This window comes from Camellia sinensis, unplaced genomic scaffold (genome assembly GCF_055761805.1).
Source record: "Camellia sinensis isolate YWXY unplaced genomic scaffold, ASM5576180v1 Unanchor4, whole genome shotgun sequence".
Classification (NCBI taxonomy): domain Eukaryota; kingdom Viridiplantae; phylum Streptophyta; class Magnoliopsida; order Ericales; family Theaceae; genus Camellia; species Camellia sinensis.
In genome coordinates, this window is record NW_028129277.1 from 4,095,265 (window position 1) to 4,119,748 (window position 24,484).

At 39.5% G+C, this 24,484-nt stretch overlaps 2 protein-coding genes across 2 annotated transcripts; one reads left to right on the forward strand and one right to left on the reverse strand.

Annotated features, from left to right (window-relative positions):
* Positions 1-210: 210 nt before the first annotated feature.
* On the reverse strand, positions 211-890 carry LOC145816743 (uncharacterized). The gene is made up of 2 exons (XM_082912691.1): positions 515-890; positions 211-260 (listed from the first exon to the last, which is right to left on the reverse strand). Exons 1-2 carry the CDS (start codon positions 888-890, stop codon positions 211-213), a joined length of 426 nt encoding a protein of 141 aa, XP_082768817.1.
* Positions 891-18,852: 17,962 nt separating this feature from the next.
* Positions 18,853-24,234, forward strand: LOC145816745 (uncharacterized). Its single transcript, XM_082912692.1, has 8 exons — positions 18,853-19,048; positions 19,364-20,228; positions 20,321-20,797; positions 20,917-22,160; positions 22,380-22,417; positions 22,518-23,051; positions 23,151-23,861; positions 24,208-24,234. Exons 1-8 carry the CDS (start codon positions 18,853-18,855, stop codon positions 24,232-24,234), a joined length of 4,092 nt encoding a protein of 1,363 aa, XP_082768818.1.
* The last annotated feature ends 250 nt before the right edge of the window (positions 24,235-24,484 follow it).

The following is a 24,484-nucleotide window of genomic DNA, read 5'->3' on the forward strand; positions in this document are numbered from 1 at the left end:
AGTCTATCAACCATCAAGTACCATTGGATTTTCAAACTCAACTTACAATGTAAATCACTTATATAAATGCTCACTACACTCAACCCACAGTAATTTATGCTCACATCACTCGAAAATTACAAGATATATAAAACAAAAAAATTAGTATCTCTCAATATGGCTAGTGGTTATGGGTTAGGGACTTTTTGTTCCTCACACTATACTCAACCCTCATATAGATGCACTCATACACACAGTCTGCTCCACTGCAATCCAAGCACCTATCACAGAAACAAACCATTAGGAAACAAACAAGCAAATGCAAGCTTAGTAATAACAGCACCTAATGATTTCCCTTTCACAGATTTGGCAATAATCTGGATCAGATCATTTCATTGAGTGGATGGCCAATCAACATGTATTTTGCCCTTTATGCAAGTCCACACTCTTTCAGAGAAGGGACATGAAAAGAAGAGGTGGTTATGATCTTCACATGAATGGTGGCAGAAAGCACACTCAGCAGATTAAGACACACCAAAAATTTGCAATCTATCACCAGTGTTCAATCTGCCAAGAATGGCCATCCAAACCACAAAGCTAGCTTTAGGGATATTATGAGGTCCCCAAATAATTCTAGACCAATCTACTCTATCAAAATGGTGTCTTAAGGAGTTCCAAGTGGACTGAATGGTGAATTGTCCATTAGCAGCAGGACACCAATCAACAGCATCAGACTCACCAGTAGGGAGAAAAGTGGAAGGGGTACCATTGATGAGGTCCATAATCTCCCATGAAGAGGGGAAAGGCCATCTCCAAGTAGTGCCCTCCACAATCTCACTAACCTTAGCATTGATACCGAGTGCAGAATCATAAGCAATTCTATCCCCAAATTTATCCCTCAAAGACCCCATACGGTGCCAGTTATCAAACCAAAGGAATATCCTAGAGCCATCACCCACTCTGTGTTTGATTAAAGGGTATATAATAGGTCTCAGAGGGAGAATTTTCCTCCAAACCCATGAGGGGTCATTTGGTATCCTAACTTTCCAAAAACTTATACCTTTAAGAATATAAGCCTTAACCCAAGGACACCACATAGATTGAGCACTCCCTGAGAAAAGGAACTAGACATGCTTAGCAATAGCAGCCTTATTCCACACAGTGAGGGATTTAAACCCCAAACCCCCTTCACTTTTAGGAGAGCAAATCCTATCCCAAGAGACCTTAGCCCCACACTTCTTCAGCTTGTAACCAGACCAGAAGAAAGCTCTAAATAGACTCTCAATGGACTTGATTACTTTCTTGGGAAGAATAAAAAGAGTGGTCCAGTACACTTGCATAGAGAATAACCAGATTGGATCAGTTGAGCTCTGCCAGCATAAGTGAGACACTTGTTTGTCCAGCTCTTAATTCTCTTAGTTATTCTCTCTTCAAGCTTATCACAGTCAGTGGCCTTAAGCTTAGTGGAAACTAAGGGAACCCCTAAGTATCTCAAAGGCAAGGTGCCTTCATTGAACTCACAAACCTGAAGGATCTCATCTCTCAGATTCCTATCATATCCAGAAAAGAAAATATGACTCTTGTTAGGGCTAGGAGACAACCTAGACAAGACTTTAAATTCTACCAACCCATCTCTAATGGACTGAACAGTGAACACATCACCCTTACAGAAGATCATCTAATCATCTGTAAAGCATAAGATAACCATCTTTGTTTTATCACATCTCCAATGGAATTTGAAGTCGGGATGAGAAGCCTTCTCAGCTAAGATTCTAGATAACACTTCCATGACAATAACAAAAAGATATGGGGACATAGGGTCGCCTTGCCTCAACTCTCTCTCCCCCCTAAAATAACCATGCAGACTCCCATTTATGCAAATAGAAAAAGAGGGGCTAGTCTGTAGACGTCCCCGAATGTCTCGGGAGGGAAATCCCCCTGTTTTGTTCATATGGGCTCACTACAATTCAGGACTCAAATGTCACGGTCCTGTATCTAATCTCGCAGAGTGCAATGCAAGACTGATGAATCATCAAAGAGTCCAAATCCGGCAAATCGTTTATGAAAACAGATTTTTTGAAAGAAGTGCCAAACATGGACTGCTTTACCAGATATAGAGTCGCCACCTAAATATTTTTTATGGGGGAATTTAGGAAACCTTGACTCGTTTGCCTAAGGCCATGTGTCCGTCATCACCAAAGTTGCCTCGGCTCAGGAACTTGGGTACGATTTGGGAAGGTCATTTCGTGAGCACCCCCGCTCGCCTGATCAAAGATCGGCCTCTACTAACCATGATATCTAGTTTTAAAAATATTATGCGTTCTTATTCCGGTTATTAGCCTGGATTTACTACGTGATGCGCACAACATACAAGTATAGACTGGATCGCCTGAATTGGAACAAAACATTTCATGTTTGGTTTTTTGAAAGTGGTTTGCTACTCGCAAGTAGGCTTAAAATGCAGATTTTGCCACCCTCGGGTGGGCTTAGAAAAGATGGATTTGCCACTATCTAGTGGGCTTAAAACTCACGGTCAATGCATTATTCTAATTCAGATAATCCAACCTTCACCCATAGGCATTCAGACAGTTATATCACATAAGCAGTTAGCCTCATGGTAAGCATGCTATCATGGCATTCACTCACACGCATGCAAGGATGCTAAAGCATAAAACTTACCGAGTACTCCAAGCCAAAACAAAAGCTATGTTAGAAATCCATGCATGATCCTAGCTATACAGAAATGCCTAATGCAACACATGCAAAATGAAACTAAAATAGGCTCGGCTATTCTACAGATGGCATGTAAAATGCTACAACTAACACATATTCAACTTGGAATTGAAATACGATGCAGTTAGTATGATGCGCTGAGCCTGGTGCATGCAAGACAGATGAATGGATGCAAACATGCGAGCATAAGTATGCTAATTGAAACATGCCCTAATCTAACCATCATAAGCTGGTAAATAAAAGGGAGAAAGAAGTGGGGTTGGAAGACATACAACACACTCACACACACTTATTACAATTGCCCTCGCTCAGAGGGTCCGAATAAATAATACAGTCCGAATAAATAATTACAGTCCGAATGAATGATTAAATATTACAAAACCCTAATTAATTAACAAATTAACTAGGACAGCAAATAAACTAGCATACAAATTCATGGACCGCCTCAGCTCTATTTCGAATGATGAAAGATGCATGCTCGAGTCGCCTCGTCGGGAAATTCCATCGCGATGTCTCGTCTCGCCTTTGTTTACAACTGATTTTAGAAATTTGCACAAGGCTCCAAGAGGCTGAAACTCCACCCTGGGAAGGCTGCTGACCAGCTATTGGCTTGGGAAACATCTGCCGACCACCCTTTGTGGTGGATACCAAAAAAGGTGGTCAGCCTGCCAGAAAACCTGGTCGACTGACCACTTTCTGCCCCTGGATCCTGGTTTTCTGCAACACAAAGCAAGAGAGAGACATGGCAAGGTATTTTTAACAAATGTGCGCATGACCACACTCCCCGTCCTTGCACAAGCTCAAGGGAGTGTAGACCTCGATCCTCGTGCCACCAATCACGCATCTCGATGCATGATGGCCAAGGAGTCGAATTGCACGACTCGATGTGAAATGAATGCACGTATAAACCCAACAAGGCCTAGACTCCATCATGGTTAATCCGAAGTGTCGGCAACCGGGAATTGAGACACGTTTCGTCACTTAGAGTACAGAACGTCCCTCGTTTTCCGTGCTTGGGCTAACTCCTATCCCAAACACGATGCAAATGAGATGGCATACACAATGCGACCTACATGTAACCTAGCATATGCAATGCTATGGACTAAGATGGCATACACAATGCACGTGATGTAACATGGCATACACAATGCTCTAGCATGCAACCTAGCATACGTAAAGGCTATGGACTAAAATGGCATACACAATGCACGATGGACTTACACCAACATGAGTGGACCTCAGCCACACTCACATCAGTGGCCATTAGATGAAAATGAGACAATCGAAATGCGTGCACACATACACGAATACCAAGGACCGAACCTAAGGCATCAAAGTCCACTCTACCAAAGTATGGCAAGGGATGAAAGATGGCATACAAACATGCAATTTCCAGCACTGAAATATGATGCGCAATGGTCCCGAATCATGGAAATATGGCACCCAATGCATGAAAGAGGCCTTGAAACTCAAAACTAGGCAAATGCATTGAACTATAATCATGCAAAGCAAGCATTATTTGATCATGAAGTACAAAAACACAGCCAAGGCAGTCCCAAAATATGCACAATATTAGTTCAAAGCATGGCCAAAGAGTGCTAACATGAAGGGCTAAAACAACATGCAACTTAGGCTAGTAAGCATGGTTTACACTACATGTATATGAAGCACAAGAGAGGTCACTAAACCAGATAAAAACAGTAACATGGCATGTCAAATAAACCCCAAAAACCCACTGAAATGAGGTACATGCATGCAAGAATAGTGTGTTCCTTTGAAAGGCCACAAGAGGGGTTACTCTACACATGCATCAAGGACACTTAGCATAGTGAAACCAACTCTGAAAATGAGTTATGGGGGTCCTAAAACCCACTGAAAAATGCGGGAAATGAAGCTTGGAAGTTGGCAAATAGGGGGTCCTTTGGAAGGCCAAAAAGGCCAACAAACAAGACAAGGAGAGAGGGGGTCACCCCCCTCTGATTTTAGCTCTCAAAAACACATATAAGCCATAAAAAATCCACTGGATTTTAGTGGCTAAGAGGCCAAACCAAGGCCAATGCGAATGCTCTAATGCATAGCCCTAATCATGAGGAAATGAAGCATCCAAAGGGGAAGATGACCCCAAATAGAAAAATGCCCTAATCAAACTTCAAGAGAGGCTCAAAATAAGACTTTTTTTAGTTCATTGCAAATCTCGAAAATGCTTGCAAGTAAGGCTAAGATATCATGCAAAGTAAGCCTTAAAAGAGAGATGAAGCATACAAGGAGGTAGGTGACCTCAAAAAGAAAAGTGTCCTTAATAAAACTTCAAGAGGAGCTCAAAATAAGACACTTTACAGTTTATGTCGAAGTCCAAAAATGCTAGCAAATAGGGCTAAGGTATATAGCAAAATAATGCAAGAAAAGAGGAAATTGAGACTTACCCGTGTAGCACAGCAATGTAGCAACTTCTGGACCAAGTTGGTGAACCTTCAACCTCTGCAAATCAGTCCCAAGGTGCTGGAATGGATGGTGGAGGTGGTAGGCTATGAGGTGTAGTGTAAATGACCAAGAACAAGGGTGTTTGGAGGCTTGAAGTAGAGAGATGGAGGGGAAATGGGTGTATGCCTCAGCCAAGATTGTTCAACCCTTGCAAAATGACAGGGAGGCCTCTCTTATAGAAAAGCAAAGCCATGGTTTCTTGGAGAAGCCTCAAGAGGGGTCAAAGCTTCTAAAAGAAGCTTGATCAAAAGGGTCAAGCTTCCTCAAGAAGCTTGAAAAAAGGGGCAAACTTCTCCTAGAAGCTAAGCAAAGGGGTCAAAACCACCTTAAGAAGACCAAACAAAGGGCTAAAATCTCGGACAGTGGGTCAAGTGCTACACAGCTGGCACAACTGTATTGCACTCAGGAAGGCCAAAAAGCAGAAGGCTGGCCGACCAGCCAAGGTGGTCGGCCGACCACTTCCCCTGGTCGGCCGACCAGGGGTCAAAAGGATCAAGTTGAAATGCTGGTCGGCCATACCAGAAAGGTGGCCTCCCAGATGAGTAGAATACAGCTGTATGGTGGGAGACCAGAAAATGTGACCCAGGAAAGAGAAAAACCAGCTTTCTAGCAAGGTGCAAAAGGGTCAAGAAGAAAAGCTAGTCGGCCTACCCATATTGGTGGCCTCCCAAGTGAGTACAACACAAAGGTGGTATGGGAGACCAGAAATTAAGGTCCAAAAGTGAGAAAAACCAGCTTTCTGTCAAGAAAACCGGCTGGAGGAGAGAGAAAATAATTTTCAAAAGAATTGCTGGTCTCCCACCATCCTACCACCTTCCAAACAATGAAAACTAGCATATCACCCGTGCTATGCACGGATTATATTTATAATTATCTATATATGTGAATTGTGATTTTTAAATGTTTTTATTTCTTTTTTTTTAAAATGTCTTCTTTTTTTTTTCCTTTTTTATATTATATTAAAGTTTAATATTTTGATAATAATTATATGTGTTGGACTTTTTAAGGAATTAAATGTATTTTTTTTTATTATATTATATTAAAGTTTAATATTTTGATAATAATCATGTGTTGAACTTTTCAAGAATTTTTTTTTATACTTGTTCTTAATGCATTAAAGTGTTATTATGAGGGATAATAATCATATGTGTTGGGACTTTTCAAGGAATTTATATGTGTTGGATTTCAAAGAATTTTTTTTATACTTGTTCTTAATGCATTAAAGTATTATTATGAGGGTAAGACTTGGGAGTTGGGAGAAGTTAATAAATGCTAAGATTTTTTTTTTTAAATCAAAAAATCAAGAAATTTAGATTGGGAGATTGGAGCTCCCACAAGACTTGGGATTAAAAACCCCCTTTTGCTTAATATATAGTATAGATAGGGTCCATGCCAAAAATGAGCCCTAACCGATGCAAAACGAGGGTTCGGGGGCCAAAATACGCGGCCCAAGGCCCCGAAAACAGGCTGTTAGGCACCGGAGGTGGCGTACGACCATGAAGGTGGTCTCTCGGGCCACAGTGTTCCTCTAGGGAGAGGAAACAAGATGTGTGCCAAAAACCAGAGCAAACGGAGATAGTTAAGCGGTCTCGAACCAAGGCACACGGCCGACGGCTCCGAAAATCGGTAACTGGTCTCCAAACAAGAAAAATGGCCTACGACCACGAAACGTAGCTTACGGCCACTGAGAGATGGTCTACGAGACCTCTCCCTCCCTTCGGGAAGAGAAAACAGGACCTGGTTCGCAAACCGAGGCAAAGCGAAAAAGTGCCCCGAAGTCCGGAGGCAAGGCTCTCAGCCGAGACTCCGCAACCTCAGATGAGCACAATATGCATCATCACCGAGCGCTCAACCGGTGACGTCTGAGTCTTAAGGCTGGTCAAAAATGAGGTGTCTACATAGTCATGCAAGCTTTTACCCAGTGTATAATGTTATGGGGAAACCCCATCGCTGTTAAGACATCCAGAACAAAATCCCACCTAACATTATCATATGCTTTCATAATATCCACTTTCATAGTACACCTGGAAGAAGGTGTTGATTTGTGATAGCCCCGCATAAGTTCTTGTGAAAGGAAAATGTTGTCAGCAATTCTCCTCCCAGGAACAAAAGCTGATTAGACAGGGTCAATAATATCATGGAGGACAATTTTAATGCTATCAGCAATAATCTTAGATATGCATTTGTACATAGTGTTGCAACAGGAAATTGGTCCAAAATCTCCCACTTTTTCGGCATTCGGGGTCTTAGGAATAAGCGCAATGGTTGTGCTATTCAATTCCTGAAGCAATTCCCCCGATGAAAAAAATGATTTTATCGCTTCAATAACCTCTTTTCCCACAACATCCCAGGCTCTGAGAAAAAAACCCGCCGAATAGCCATCAGGGCCTGGGGCCTTGTTAGCTTTTAGAGATCTGAAGGCATCAATGATCTCCTTCTCAGTAACCTCCCTAGCAAGATTTTGGTATTGTGCAGCAGACACTTTCTTAGTGACAAGACTTCTAATCCTACCACAACCATTATAATGGTCATCAAAAGGCTTCCCAAGCAAACCAGTGAAGTAGTCCACAAAAGTATTATGGACTTCCTCACTCTTAGTAACACTATCCCCATTAGGAATCAATCAAAATTCTTTATTCCTTTTGAAAATCATTTTATATGTTTCACACTTAGATTAGATCTTCCACATTAGTTTAACTGTGCTATCCCAGGCCACAGCACAAGGAAAAGAAATTTTCATTTTCCAAATCATTCTCAACGTTCATCGAGTGAATCCCAACCATCACCCAACAGCCTACATCACCCACCCGGTGATGTCATAACCCATTTACCACACACATCTGCAATAACAATGAATAGAAACAATAATAACAGTGCATCCGAGAGGTAACACAACACATATGACTTCCCGCAAGTTGGAAGTTCCCAATCACTACAAACATCATCACTAGCTATCGATAGTACACATTGGCACAAGTGCGCTTACAATGATCTACATTCAAATACGTACAATAATCACATCAACAACTTACATATACAAGTGAAGCTCAACACCCTCTAGTACTACCTAAAGTACTACTTGACCTCCAACTATTTAATTAAGCCACATCAATTCCAAAGATGATTATGTGTCAATAAACTTCGAATACCACTCATCCAAGCCACCGATTCCAAACCAAACGAAAACATCCAACTAAATCAAACCAAATCTTAAGTTCCACCAAAAAGAATCAGTTGCAAGAATCCATCTTCTCTACGTGACTTAATTCAACTCATCAAGTCCCTACTGTCACAACTCAAGCATCAATAGACTAACCAACACCCATCACTCCTATTTGGGTTTCAATACGTACCAATTTCGCACCCGAGTCCGAACTGGACTCCCTAGAGCCAAATCTCACAACTCAATGCTAAACCCCTAAGGTGATTATTTGTCACCTAACATTGTTCTCAACCAACCAACTAACTTTTTAAGGAACTTTGTCCCCTTTTTACACAATACCACATTTATACGGTTAACAATTATCTACCCTCTCCGAACACATAGAACAATCATCATCTGCACCACACCCATTGCTTTAAAATGTAAACCGTATTTTATCCCTAGAATACTTTTAGTATCCAACCACTAAGTTCCCCCCACATTCATAACCACCACACAATCCTTGATCATGACACTTACCACTTAATTTCTGTAATCCCTTTGCAACCACGTATAACTACCAACTCTCGACAAACATTACCACTACCCTCGTCATTACAAGACGTAACTCTCACACCCCTTCCAAACACTTTCATAGTCTTTTATGTGACTCAAACCAACCTTATACCATCCTAAGATTTTGCCTCATCCCATTTATACCCCATTTTCATAGTCTTTTATGTGACTCAAACCAACCTTATACGATCTCACCTGCAATCTCTTCTCTCACAAATGATGTGCCCCTACCAATACTCCTAGTCCCAACACGACCTCTACTAGCTCGCCCTGACATCCTATCAATGACAATATCAATCATAAGTCAACAAAATTCTAGACCTTTCTCGAAACATTTACTCTTCCTACCAAGACATGAAACCAACTTAAGATCTAATCACATAGCACATTAACAACTTTATGCAACAAGTCACATAATCAAGTCAAGTCTACAAGGATACCCACTTGTCAAGGAACTTTCAAAGAATTCTCACCAGAAACCACATTGATCAGACACATTTCCAATGAGATCTCAAAGCAAGTTAGCCGACCACGAGCACTATCCCTGAAACTTAACTCATGCTCACACAATTACAACACATGATCTCCCACACACCTAATTTCCTATATGCAAACGTCCACATCAAGCAAAGCCAACACATTATGGTTAAAACCACTTCCCACGAGCTCTACGTTTTCAAACCCGGTTAGCTCTGATACCAAGTTGTCATGCCCATAATTTTATTACTCGTAAACATTACCAAAACCTTTGAGTTAAGTCCATTTATTCAATACATTTATAACTGCAAATAACTATTATGCTTGAGTAATAGTAATATTGTTTTCTCTCGAATGAGTATAATAATAATAATAATAACACATGCTAAGCTTCCATTGAAGCACTACAATAAATAATTACACGTGTCCAAACCGTAAAGTACATTTCCATTACACACTAAACGAATATACACACAAAAGACCAATAGAGTTCTTAAAGCTCTAACCGATGTTTCTGTATCCTTTCTTGAAAAATGGTAAAACAACGAGGGATGAACACATATGTCCAGTAAGAATCTTCAATGATTCACGACAATAAGATCAATAGATATATGCGATCATGCATGCTACAAAATGATACATAAGTAGATAAAGTGTCATTTGTATTAAAAAATAATGCATATAGATAGTCCCATTTCCAAAATAAAAGTCCACTAACCTTTTGAAGAAAACTTTTTCTTTATCTTCCTAACATTCCTGTACTAATTTCTAACCGTCTTTCTTAGGATTCCTTTCGCAACTTTCACATGATTACAACATTAATAGAATACGTGTCACAAAAGATCATACATTCCATAATTTAAATCACAATTAGTCATCATCCCATCTTAATTCACCTCACTTTAATATACACAAGTAACAACATTTATTACCAACACATCTTTGTATATGATAAGTCAATATAGTTCCATCATTTCAACTTTAAATAATTTAAATCCATCATTTCCATCAATCACAATTGCATATACAAATGCCAGTATAACTTTCTCCACAAATCCAAAACGATCACCAGATCCGCAAGTCACACCCACAAACCATGCGTTTTACCGGGCGCTACTCCCGAAGGAAAGCGAAACCTCTATTAAGCACCACGCTTTACCGGTCACGAGCCGAAAAAAGTGTAGAACATCATGCTTTATCGGTCACGAGTCAGAAGGAACGTGGAACCTCACGCTTTACCGGTCACTAGTTGGAAAGAACGCGAAACTTCATGCTTTGCTAGCTCAAATATGAGAAGAAACAGACCCCAAACCAATATTATTAACCATTAATTCATCAAATCATCCATAATTATGATTCATGGTCAAGTTCAACACATCATTCATTGTTTCTTTTACACATTTGATCAACAACTCGTCCTTCATATGTTTAACATTCATTTTCGTAACAAATACACATTATGTTCCACAACCTTTTCTATTTCTCATCATCAACATTAACTTTTTTGGTCCAATTAAACATGGAATTTGTTTCATAAACTCCTCAAAGCCTTATTAATTAAATTCCAAATTTTAGATTTCTCCCAACACAATCTTCATTGCCCGATATTATTTTCACAACCAATAGTCTCATTACAATTACACATTTATTCTAATCATACATGAAATTTGAAGAAAATCAAAGCTAATTAAGGTAACTACTCCTTTTTAAAGTGAGTCCACAACTAGGGTTAGGTCAAATTTTGGGCTTTTCATCTCGAGACACATAATCACATTTTAACTACTCAACACATCCATAAACCACCTCCAATTGCATATTTTTGACTCCCTCATTTGGAAGCCCTAACTTACATTACATGCTTTTAAGAAAATCTCCTCAAGATGAGGTCTTTATGCAATAAGAAATTACCACCCATCTATTTATAAGAAAATATTAAAGAGAAGCAAGGAAGATCCCTACCTCTAGCATGAAGAGGAGAAGTTCAAAATTTCAACTTCAAGAAAAACACAATCTGTTCAGATGAAAAGAAAGCTCTCGGCGTGCTCTCATTTTTATATAAGGAACATGGGGTAGACTATCAAAGAAAGGTGATGCAAATCAAGCTTGAAACCTTGAAACCCTCAACAACGGTGGACAAGAAGAAGAAGAGAGAGAAAGGACAAGACAGAATGAAGAAAATGGACCAAAAGGTGACTTTTAAATGTGCTGATTTCGAACACTTCATTCAACCGACCAATCCTTCGCTCGATCGGACGACACAAACTCCCAGAAGTTCAGACCAAACAAGGTAGACCACTCGAGTGACCATTCATGTGCTCGAGTGAACATCGACAACTCTCAGAATCTCAAACAGACCTGCAAAAGTACAATGAGCTAGGCGAGATCGCTCGAGCGACAAAAAAAAAAAAATTTAGTGTGCTACACAAGTAATGACACAAGATTTTCAGTGCGAATACAACGGCGGCAAGCTCAAAATCATGCGTCGAGTAATTATTTTCATGTAGTTATGCATAAGCAATCACCTTGCCATTCTGTATTAAGACATAACCCAAACCTCTATAAGAAGCATCACTAAAAATTACAAATCATTTTGTACCTGATGGTAAGGTAACGATTAGAGTTGTAGTCAATCTCATTTTTTAATTCTTGGAAGGCAAATACCCTCTGATCTGTCCACACAAATGGTTCCCCCTTTTGCATCAATTGTGTCAATGGTACAACAATCTTGGAAAAATCTTTGACAAATCTCCGGTAGTAACCTGCCAAACCTAGAAAACTTCAAATTTCTATTACATTAGTCGGAGTAGACCAATTAATAATTGCTTCAATTTTCTATGGATCTATAGATATCCCATCTCAATTAATGACATGCCCCAAAAATATAACCTCATTAAACCAAAACTTACATTTCTTAAATTTCTCATAAAGTTGTTTCTCCCTAGTGTTTGAAGGATTATTCTAAGGTGTAGTTCATGTTCTTCCTTACTCTTTGAATAAATCAAAATGTCATCAATAAAGATCATCACAAACTCATCTAAAAATGGTTTAAAGTTCCAGTTCATTTAATCCATGAAGGCTACAGGTGTATTGGTGACTCCAAAAGGCATGACTAAAAATTCATAGTGTCCATACTTGGTCCAAAAAATAGTCTTTTCTATGTCCTCGGCCTTAACCTTCAACTGATGGTATCCTGATGTTAAGTCGATCTTAGAAAACACTTGGGCTCCCCTGTAACTGATCAAACAAATTATCAATCCGAGGTAAAGGATATTTGTTCTTAATAGTTACATTGTTCAACTCTCGGTAGTCAATACACAAGCTCAGTGTTCCATCTTTCTTCTTTGCAAACAATATAGGTGCACCCCACGGTAATGTGCTCAGCTGGATGAATCCCTTATGAAGCAATTCTACAACTGAACTTTCAATTCCTTCATTTTAGCAGTTGACATGTGGTATGGGGTCTTAGATATGGATTGAGTACTCAGTATCATATCAATCACAAATTCAATTTCCTTATCGGTCCGTTGTCCAGGCAACTTTTCTGGAAACACATCAGAAAAATATTTTACAACTGGAATATCATCTAAAGCAACATTTGTAGTTTGAACACTCAAAATACTACACAAATACCCCTAACACCCCTTGTTAATCAGTTTACAAGCCTTCATAACAGAAATAAAGTATGGTGAGGGAACTACACCTTTCCCATCAAAATAAAACTCATTTTGTCTTGGAGATTAGAATATTACTCGTTTCAAGGCACAATCAATGGTCGCATAATATTTAGATAGCTAGTCTATACCCAAAATAATGTCAAAATGAGTCATGTCAAAGGCAATAAATCAACATACAATGTAGCACTCTCAAGTAAAATTTCACATATAGGGTAAGCATATGAACACAACATAGATCCTCTTGACGGGTGATGACACACGTAGTATATATCTCAAGATTTCCAAAGGTCTATTAAATTTATGAGCAAATAGTATAGAAACAAAAGAATGAGTAGATCCGAAATCAATCAATACATATGCACATTGCCCACATTTGGAAAGTGTTCCTAAACCACAGTCTCTGCATTTTGGGTGTTCCTTGGAACAAGCGTAAAAGCCTTTCCTTGTCTCTGATTGTCCCTCATTGTAGTCAGAGTTGCATTGGACCTTATATTTGGTGTCAATCCAGTTGAGCTTGTAGCACCTTGGTTATCACGTTGTCGCGGTTCTAGACATTCCTTCTCTATGTGTCCCATATTTCCACATAGAAAGCAAGCCCCCGTGGTCCGATAACATACACCTCGGTGCTTTCTCCCACAACCTGGACAAGCAGGTGTGAATTACCACTCTAATTCGAACTACTTGAGTTTCCTGATTTCATTTTCTTAGTCATTGTTAAGATTGCAACTTTGTTCACATTAACATTCTACATTTTACCTGTCCAATCAAAATTCCAGTAACGAGAAGCCATGTTTGCCTCTGACATGAGAGCCCTATCTAAAACATTAACATATTTGCATAGTGTTAACATATTAATTCTTTCAAGACTTGAATTGCCAAGACCTCCTTCAAATTTCCTGGCCTTTTTGTAGTCCGTGTTGACCATATGTGGCATGAACCTTGCTAGTTCAGGATGATGGGCCTCATACTCTACCAGTGTGTTATTCCCTTGCTTTAATTGCTCAAATTCAGATACCTTCCTATCTCGAATACACTATGGAAAGTATTTTTCGTAGAAAATCTCTAAAAACTGAGCCTAACCAATTTCCTTGTTAGCATACCATATCAACATCCACATCTTCTTGCCTCATCCTCTAAAATAAATGCGGCTAACAGAACCTTTTGTGCATCTCTGCATGGAAACAGCTCAAACAGCTTTTCGATCCCCAACACTCAGGCCTCAGGCTTTAGTGGATCAACCCCCTCATGAAACAATTGTGGCTTTATTTTTTAAAACTCTTTGGTGAGGGCAATAGTTTGGTCATCTATTTGATGGTCCTGTACCCATGGTGGTAAGGGCATTGGAGGTGGGGATGGTGGTTATTGTTGCTGCCATTGTTGTTGTTGTCTTAGGCTTTTAGCCATATCGTTGTCTTAACATTGTTGTTGTTGTTGTTGTTGTTGTTGTTGTCTTAGGGTTTTACCAGTCTCAAAGACAAAACTGATAATTAATAATAGTAAATGGGGCATTATGGAAGCAATATTAAGATATAGTTATGTCCATCGAGTGGTGCATACATGCAATTAACACAAGTACATAAAACTTCAACCTTCTTACATAGATATAATCACATAGATACATCACAACATTGTTAGACACCTATATAGATACATAACAAATTTACAAATAACAATGAAAACTAAACAAAAGGGTTGATATTTCTCGACTCCTCTTGAGTCCAAGCATGCGCCGTCACAAAGGCACTTCAAAGCAGCTTTATAGAGGGTGGACTTTCGAGGTTGCTCTAAACTCAATGCTCCATTTTCTCATCTACATATATATAGGGAAATGGGGTGAGTTAAAGCCCAGTGAGTAATATCAACATAAAGAGGTTAAATGAATGATGTCTATCATAATTTAAAACATATCTCATGAGTTTCGAATCAAATCATAAATAAGTACTTGACATATCAAAGTTCATAAACCATATCTCATATGTGGTACATCCATTAGTGCAAAGTAAAGTGCCCAAAGGCATGTCAAATTGACCTCATAGGTCTAACAAAGGGACCATATAGGTCGAGCAAAGGGACACTCGGGTCAACATCAGAGATCTCTGTGCACATATAACAAAAGGCCACGATATTGTTTCCCCTGGGTGAAGGCCTTATGAATGAAGGACAATGGTATTGTTACCCCCGGGCGAGGGCCTTATCAAACAAAGGGCCATGGAATTGTTACCCCTAGGCGTGGGCTTCACTAAGGATGCCACAATTACTTTTCAAAAGTGAAAATCATTCATTCTTATCAAAGCAACATTTCAAATAACATTCTTGCAGTAAAGTGAAAATAAATTTCAACATATCTTTAGAAAGATATTACTCACATTGGGCTGGCACAGGTGTTAGACCTCGGTTGACCACCTACACAAAACAAATAACACAGATACACATTGAAGCGTACGTTCATAACAAACAGCGTATCTTAATTTGATTATCTTACATGTGTTTCTAGCTTATTCCATGGCTAAGAATGTTTAAATGATGCTTAATAATGCCTAAAAGGGAATGAGGATACAAATACGTAGTCATAAGTGTTTGCCAAAAATTGCTAAAAATAGGGTCTTCGCTCGAGCGCACCTTTGGTCACCTTGAACGGTGTGGGTTGACTATAAAAGTACTAGGTGGTGTCAAAGTAGGCTCGAGACATCACTTGGTCCCCGGAGCAAAATGAAATGCTAAGTCAAGTTCACTTGAGTGCATAGTTGGTCGTTCGAGCCAATTACAAATGTCAGCAAAAATACTGAGAGCATGCAAAGTTCATTCGAGCGACGACTTCACCGCTCGAGCGAAGTGGTCGAATTCTGGAATTTCCCGAACAAAATTTGAAGTTCAAAAATGCATTATTAATGTTCAAAGCTTGCATGGTTAGACCCGAAAGTGCAGAAACTCTTTTAGGAAACTGAAAAACATAACTCATTTGAAATCATAGGTTCAAAACCTTTGTCAATTCCCAAAATCAAACCCAAAACCCATAATTCTCACCATGCATGTGTTGAATTCAACTCTTTTCTTTCGAAAACAATAATATAAAAAGACGAGAAGTGTAAAAACTATGTAGAATCTTCAAAGATTGTAAATTTGGCTTGATGCATGTATGAATGTTTGGAAATCAAACACAATTATCTCAATCAGCTAAATGGTCGGATAGGGTTGAAGGAGAACAACGATCGAAGCTTCTAGATCTTCTAGATAGTGTTGAGGTTACCAAAACTCGTGGTATTACCCATCAACACCCTTCGATTCTTGAAGAAATTGAGAAATCCTTTTCCCCCCTTGTTGTTTCTGTAACAACCCGACCCTCATATGTGCTTGCGATATATGTTCGTCCTTTATTCTGTGTTGTTAAATGTCTAAGATGAAACCGTACAAGAAAATAAGTTCAAGTAACTATGTTGTAATGCCTTGTGGAATGAATTGTATCTGTTAGAAAAGAAATGTATCTGTTACTATTCGAACGATAAAGTAGAAATTGAGGGCCTTAGCGGATTAATAAGTCAAAATTGATCACATATTTGGAACCAGCATAATTTTTAGGTAATATTAAGTACTTCTGTGAAATTTCAATTTTTGGATGTGTAAACGATTGATTTTTGTCTCATTCTCTTTTCATGGAAATAAAAGAGTGTTCTTGGTCATTTGATAAGTTAAGGAAAGATAACACTAAGCTTGGGAGTTGAAGAGGTAGAGAGAAAAGGTTCTCAAGAAGGGTGAGATTGGGCTTAAGGTATGTAATTGTTTGTTTAATTTTCATCTACAACCCCTCTTGTCATAATTTATGTGAAGATGTTTCTATAATCTTGTCCCTAAGAGTTTGAAGTTGTAGTGATGTGAGTATGAGAAGTAAATTAGCAAAATGATCTTACCTTGCATGTGTTGATTCAATTTGAAGTATCTAAGAGAAACTTTACTCTATTTCTTCAATTGGCTTGTTTGAATTTAAGTATGTGGCATGGTTCTAAGTTTATGAGTTGAGATATGAGAACAAGTAGAAATTTTGTGACTTGGAGTGAATTTGAGTTGTGGATTCATGATTGATTCTTACTCAAATGAAATGTGTAATTTGATCCTTGTTCACATGTAATTGCGTGCTTTAAACTTGTATATTGGTAATTGAAAGTTAGATTTTTGAGGCCTAAACATGTTTATAAGAAGAAGAAAATTGTGCAAAAATTTCGGACCTTTAGTGTAGAATCGCCGCACGTGCGGGGCCTAAGGCCGCACGTACGGGAACCCCAGCCGCACGTGCGGGAGTCACTGCCGCACGTGCGGGAAAATGGCAAATTGTTGGGCTTCAACACTGCAAAAACCGCACGTGCGGGGCCTCAATGCCGCACGTGCGGGAGGTGTGCCGCACGTGCGGGAGATCCTAGCCGCACGTGCGGCCCAGGGCAGAAAAGTCAGGATGCTCCGTTTTGCGTGTTGGGTCCTCTAATGTGGTCAAAACCTACAGTTTATATTGTTTAAATATTCGTTAATTTAATCAAAGTAAGAGAACCGAATGTTGGTTTAACAAGAAAAAGGGGCTAATGTAATCTTTTATATGTTCATGTGTGTAGGAAACACCTCAAAAGGAAGTGCACCGCCACAACACAGTGAGTAATAGTGCTTCAATGTATCCCTACTCTGTAATTATAATTAATGACGTTGTGATCTGGTAGAAAGTAGCATCGCATGATATACTGACGTTATATCTTGACGTTATGAATGTCACTATTAAACTTGTGTTGGCATGAAATGATTGGTATGAAATGACATATCTGCTATAGATAATTTGATACGAAATTGTGAAAACATTGAAAAGGTTGTGAAGTTGTACGCATCCTATATGAAAGTTGTGGCTACCGGAATGTATCAAGGCAATATGAATTTGTGAACCAATGTGGCTTAGTGCCATTTGTGACTCAATGTGGCCTAGAGCCAACTGTGAATTATTGTGGCTAAGAATCCTAATGTGAAACAATGTGACCAATGGTCAATTGTGAATTGTGAACTAATGAGGCCAAGGGCCATTTGTGAATAAAGAAGTTATGAGGCCAAGGGCCGATGTGTGAAAAATGAATGTCCCTATTGTGAGCTTGTGGATTGAACAGAACCAAAGGTTTATGTGAGGAATTGTAAATTGTGAACCCAAAAACTCTTTCCGAACGTATAAAGTGCTTAGGCCAGGGGCCGCATTATGATAATTATAAACCGATTATGTTGTCCCTACAGGTCGTACAGAGACAGACTAATGGCATGTTTACAGCAGTAAATATATTTACTAGCATATTTGTTCTATTATTCACTGAGCTTGGCTCACCCTATGTTATGTCTGTTTCTGTAGGTAATCAACCAGGAGGTCGATCTTAGCTCGGCATCGTCATACTTTTGTCAGCCTAGGCACAGCCAAGCTTGGGGTCGAACCCTACTTTTGTGGAGTTGTAGATGATGACTCACACTTTTGCTATTAGCTCAAGTTGTTATGTGCTTAATGGTTTCGTTATATACCCCACCTAGGGGTTGGTTTTGTATATGCCTATAAATAACTAACTCTTGAATGTATTTTGGCTTTTGATGTACTTGTCCTGTGAAATGTTTTTGATCCTGGCATGATTTAGTAGCTCAATGGATGTCACATTTTCTGGTTTATCAATTATGATTTATAACTTCCGGGCAGGCCCCTCTATGGAACCAGGTTAGTGTCCTTCTCTGTTTAGGTCATGCCCAAACTTTTAGGGGCAAGTTCGGGGCGTGACAGTTTCAAAGGAGATGGGAATTCTTGATCTTGACCAAGGTTTGGGTGTTGATACTAGTGCCGACGAAGGATCGAGAGGGGTAGAGAGTCAAAATGATCCTGTATCTGACGAATCAGGTTCTAACGCTAGAGGCTCTGAGGGTAATACCCGTGGTGGATTTCAAAATCATGGTCGTGGTACAAACACCAACTACCGAGGTGGTCGTGGAGGTAGAGGGCAGTATAGAGCCCCTTAGGGTAGATCGTGGGCAAATGTAGCCTCTGCTTCAGTCAGGTCAGAGGTAAGTCTTAAGTATTATCCTCCCAAACTGGATCAAGATAAAATAGTAGTTGAAATGCCTCCCTCTTCCCCTATGGTGAAATGGGAATCTTGTTTGGTGGGGTACTTTATTGATAAAAATCTTCCGTATACCCTGATTAAAAATAACGCTCTCAATATGTGGAAGAATAAGGGTCTGGTGGAAATCCTGAAGAATGATGATGGTTTTATCTTTTTTATGTTCGAAAATTGGGATTGTTGCATAGATATCTTAGAGGGAGGACCTTGGTATGTGGGGGGTTTCCTTCTCATTCTAAAGCAGTGGCATCGCATGATGAAGATGTCAAAGGAAGATAAGAAAACTATCCCTGTTTGGGCAAAATTCTACAATATTCCTTTGGAATACTGGGATGGGGAGGGTTTAAATAGGATTGCCAGTGCAATGGGGGTACCTTTGTTTATGGATCAACTTACATCTTCAGGAAGTCAAATTTCCTTTGCTAGATTATGTGTGAATATTCCTGCGGATTCTGCTTTCCCTAATAGTTTTGACATCACTAGTGGTGATGAGTCTATTACCATTCATGTGGAGTATCAAGGTGTACCCTCTAGATGTTTGCACCGCCATGTGTTTGGGCATGATACTAAAACTTGCCTCTCTGCTCAAGTGGAGAAACTTGTTGAGTTACAGAAGACCACTGAAGAAAGGGTTGAGCCTGACGGGGGCTGGACAAAAGTGAAGGATAAGGGTAAAAGGAAGGTTGGTAACCATTCATCCCCTGACCACAATGTCCATATCGAAGAAACAAGTGCATCCGCCACAATGGAAAATGACAGGGTGAATGAAGTCCAGTCTGAGGGGGTTGTTGTCCATTCTGAGATTGAAGAGATTGCCACAAAAGCCACTGGTCAGATAGCTGTTTTCCATGCTGAGGTGGTGGAGCTTGCAAAAATCATAAACCCAGGAGTAGAGGAACTTATTAGAAGTATTGAGCAAGCAGAAATAGAGGAAGTGAGAGCTAATTCACCCGTGGTACAGGGAGGAAAGGGAGATGGTGGAACAAATGTGGGTAGTTCAACTAAGCAGAAGTCTTCTGGCAGACCTTCAGGAAGCCAGAGGAAGAAAAAGAGGTAAATAGTGTTGTCTTTTTGTGGTGGTCTGGTTGTGATCTTTTTCTTAGATTTTTTATCATGTCTATAAAACTATATTTTTTGAATGTTAGAGGGTTTAACAACCCCTCAAAACATAAAGAAGTCATTGATTTTGTGAAGAAAGATGATATTAAAATCATGGGCGTTTTTGAAACAAAAATTAAAATGGAAAATGAAGCTAAACTTTTTGAACATAGCTTTAGGAATTGGAAATTTTTGTCTAATTCACAACCAGATCTGCTAGCTAGAATTTGGATATGTTGGGATCCAAACTTTTGTGATATTTTGGTGGTTCAAATGTCAAACCAGTTCATTTTTGTAAAGGTCACTGTTTTTGGAAACAATTTCATCTTCTTTGCTACTTTTGTATACGCAGAAAATAAGCATGAGCTGAGGCTCCCTCTTTTTTGTGATCTTAAAAAAATTGCTATCAACTATGCTAATCACCCCTCTATCTTCCTTGGTGATTTTAATGCTGTTAGGTTTTCATACGAAAAAATGGGGGGAAGGAGGGCTGGTGTAATGCTAATGAAACTTTTAATAATCTGGTTTTGGATTTTGAGTTGGAAGACTTGTGTTATAAGGGGTGTCAATTTACTTGGTCGAATAAACGCGGGGGTGGGAACTTTATTACTTCAAAAATTGATTGAGTCCTTGTTAACGAGAGGTCATTTACTGTTAATCCCAACTCCTATGCTCTTTTCTTGCCTCCTGGTGTCTCTGACCATTCACCTGTGATTGTACACCTTGGTCCTGAGGAGGCCAAATTAAAAAAACCTTTTAAGTTCTTTGATTTTTGGGCTGACCATGTTGAGTTCCTCCCTAGAGTGCATGGTGTTTGGAGAGAGTATATCAGGGGCTCTCCTATGTTTAGGGTTTGTCAAAAGCGTAAGACTCTTAAACCCATTTTGAAAGCTTTAAACAAAAAGGAGTTTAGTGAGATTTCTACCAGAGTTGGAGCTGCCAAGGATCATCTTCTTAATTCTCAGATTAAGCTTGATAATGATCCGATGGATTCAACTCTTCAAGAGGAGGAAAGGCTTGCCTATGGTAGATATGTGGATCTTAGTAAAGCTGAGGAAAGTCTTGCTCGTCAAAAATCCCGTGTCCAATGGTTAGGTTTGGGGGATAGAAATTCCAAATTCTTCTTCAGAACTGTCAAGGGAAATGTGAATAAGGGTCGGATACATAGTGTTGTGCTTCCTAGTGGGGATAGAGTGACTAAAAGTGAAGAGGTTCATAAATCTTTTGTGGACTCTTTCACTAATCTATTTGGGAAGCCTTTTGAGGACCACTATAATGGGCTTGATAGGATTAGTAACCTTGTCACCAAAAGAGTGTTTGAAGCTCAGTACCAAACCCTTGCTAGGGAGGTTACTGAAAAAGAGATCACTGATGCTTTTAAATCCCTAAAAGCTAATAAGGCCCCTGGACCTGATGGGTATTCTACGGGTTTCTTTCTTAAAGCCTGGGATGTTGTGGGGAAAGAGGTTGTTGAAGCTATTAAATCTTTTTTTACATCAGGGGAGCTCCTTCAGGAATTGAATAGTACCTCCATTGCTCTCATTCCTAAGATCCCTAATGCTGAAAAAGTTGGTGATTTCAGACCTATCTCTTGTTGTAATACTATGGACAAATGCATCTCTAAGATCATTGCTGATAGGATTAAAATTGTTCTTCATGATCTCATTGATCCTGTACAATCAGCTTTTGTCCCTGGGAGGAGAATTACTGATAATATTTTTCTTTCACAAGAGCTTATGAGGGGCTATCATAAATCATCACCTACTCCCACGTATGCCATGAAAGTGGACATTATGAAAGCTTATGATAATGTGAGGTGGGATTTTGTGTTAGATGTCCTTACAGCTATGGGGTTCCCTCATAATATTATCCATTGGATAAAAGCATGTATGACTAGCCCAACATATTCTATTTGTATTAATGGGAGTCTTCATGGCTATTTTAGGGGGTAGAGAGGTTTGAGGCAAGGTGACCCCATGTCTCCATATCTTTTTGTTATTGTCATGGAGATTCTTTCCAGAATTTTGGCTGAGAAAGCTTCTCATCCTGAATTCAAATTCTATTAGAGGTGTGATAAAACCAAACTTGTCAATTTATGTTTTGCAGATGATCTGATGATCTTCTGTAAAGGGGATGTGTTTACTGTCCAATCCATCAAATCTGGTTTAGAGGAATTTAAAAACTTGTCTGGTTTGTCTCCTAGCCCTAATAAGAGTCACATCTTTTTTTTCTGGGTGTGAACAGAATTTAAGAGATGAGATTCTTCGGGTTTGCAACTTCAGTGAAGGCACTTTGCCAGTGAGGTACCTTGGGGTTCCTTTAGTCTCTACCAAACATAATGCTACTGACTGTGATCAACTTGTGGAGAGAATAACAAAGAGGATTAAAAGCGGGACTAATAAGTGTCTCACTTATGCGGGTAGAGCTCAACTGATACAATCTGTTCTTTTCTCTATGCAAGTGTTCTGGACCTCTTTGTTTATTCTTCCAAAGAAGGTCATTCGTTCCATAGAGAGTTTGTTTAGAGCTTTCTTCTGGTCTGGTTGTGAGCTGAAGAAGTATGAGGCTAAGGTGTCCTGGGAGAGATTATGTTCCCCTAAGAATGAAGGGGGTTTGGGGTTTAAGTCTCTTATGGTGTGGAACAAGGCTGCTGTTGCTAAGCATATCTGGTTCCTTTTCTCTGGGGGTGAGCAATCTATGTGGTGCCTTTGGATTAAGTCTTATATCCTTAAAGGTAGAAGTTTTTGGAGAGTTAGGGTGCCAAATGACCCCTCCTGGGTTTGGAGGAAAATCCTTTCTCATAGACCTATCATTTACCCTTTAATCAAACATAGGGTGGGCGATGGGTCCAGTGTCTCTCTTTGGTTTGATAACTAGCACCCTGTGGGATCTGTGTGGGATAAATTTGGGGTCAGAATTGTTTATGACTCTGCTTTGAGTTTAGATGCTAAGGTCAGTGAGATTGTGGAGGGTACTACTTGGAGGTGGCCTTTTCCTTCTTCGTGGGAGCTTATGGATCTCATTTTTAGTACTCCTTTCACTTTCCTCCCTACTGGTGGGTCTGATGATGTTAGTTGGAGTCCTGCTTCTAATGGTAAATTTACTATCCAGTCCACATGGCACTCCTTAAGGCAATATTTTGATCATGTGAACTGGTCTAAAATTATTTGGGGGCCTCATAACATCCCTAAAGTGAGTTTTGTGGTGTGGATGGCTATTCTTGGCAGATTGAACACTGGAGATAGATTAAAACTCTTTGGTGTGACTCAATCTACTGAATGTGTCTTCTGCCAACACCCATGTGAAGACCATAACCACCTTTTCTTTGAGTGTCCTTTCTCTGAACGAATTTGGACCTGCATAAAAGGTAAATTGAATGTTGATTGGCCATCAATTCCTTGGAATGATTTGGTCCAGCTCATTGCAAAATCTGTGAGAGGGAAGTCTTTAGGGACTATTATTACCAAGCTTGCCTTTACTTGTACTGCGTACCAGTTATGGATTGCTAGGAATAATAGAGTATTTAGCAAGGATATGGTCCCTGAAGAGGTGGTTATTAAGTGTATTGTGGATATGGTTAGATTCAAGGTAATGTATATTACCAATTTGAATTCACATCATACTGATAGATGGTACTTGAGCTCATGGAGACTACCTCACACCCTCGTGAAGAATGTTGTATCTGTTGAGTGGGATATGAGTTTCACAAATTGTGGGTGGAGTGATGGTCAACACATATAATGTGGGGTTTCCTAATGCTGGTTATTGTTATAGGTATGCGAACCACAGGGAAGGGGAAGCTTGAGTGTGTGCCATATTTTATGAGGGTTGAGTATAGTGTGAGGAATAAACTAACTCCTAACCCAACATCACTAGCCCTATTGAGAAGGACTAACATGTTTCTATATATCTCCTATATTTGTTATTTTTGCAGGTATATGGAGCAATATTTCTCGAGTGATGTGAGCATATATATCTGTGGGTTGAGTGCAGTGAGCATACATATGTGTGGTGTACAATGTGACCTGTCAGTTTATTATTGGCTTGTGGACCTGCTAATCTTGTTTCGGTATCTGTTGGTTATAGGGTATACTATAATGTCTAAGCTCTGTTTGGGATGCATGGGGTGGCAGAACAGCATTTCCTTTCCTGGTGCTGTCTGTTTCGGGATTCAGCTTTGGTTCCTCCGAGGTTGGGAACTGACTGTGTTC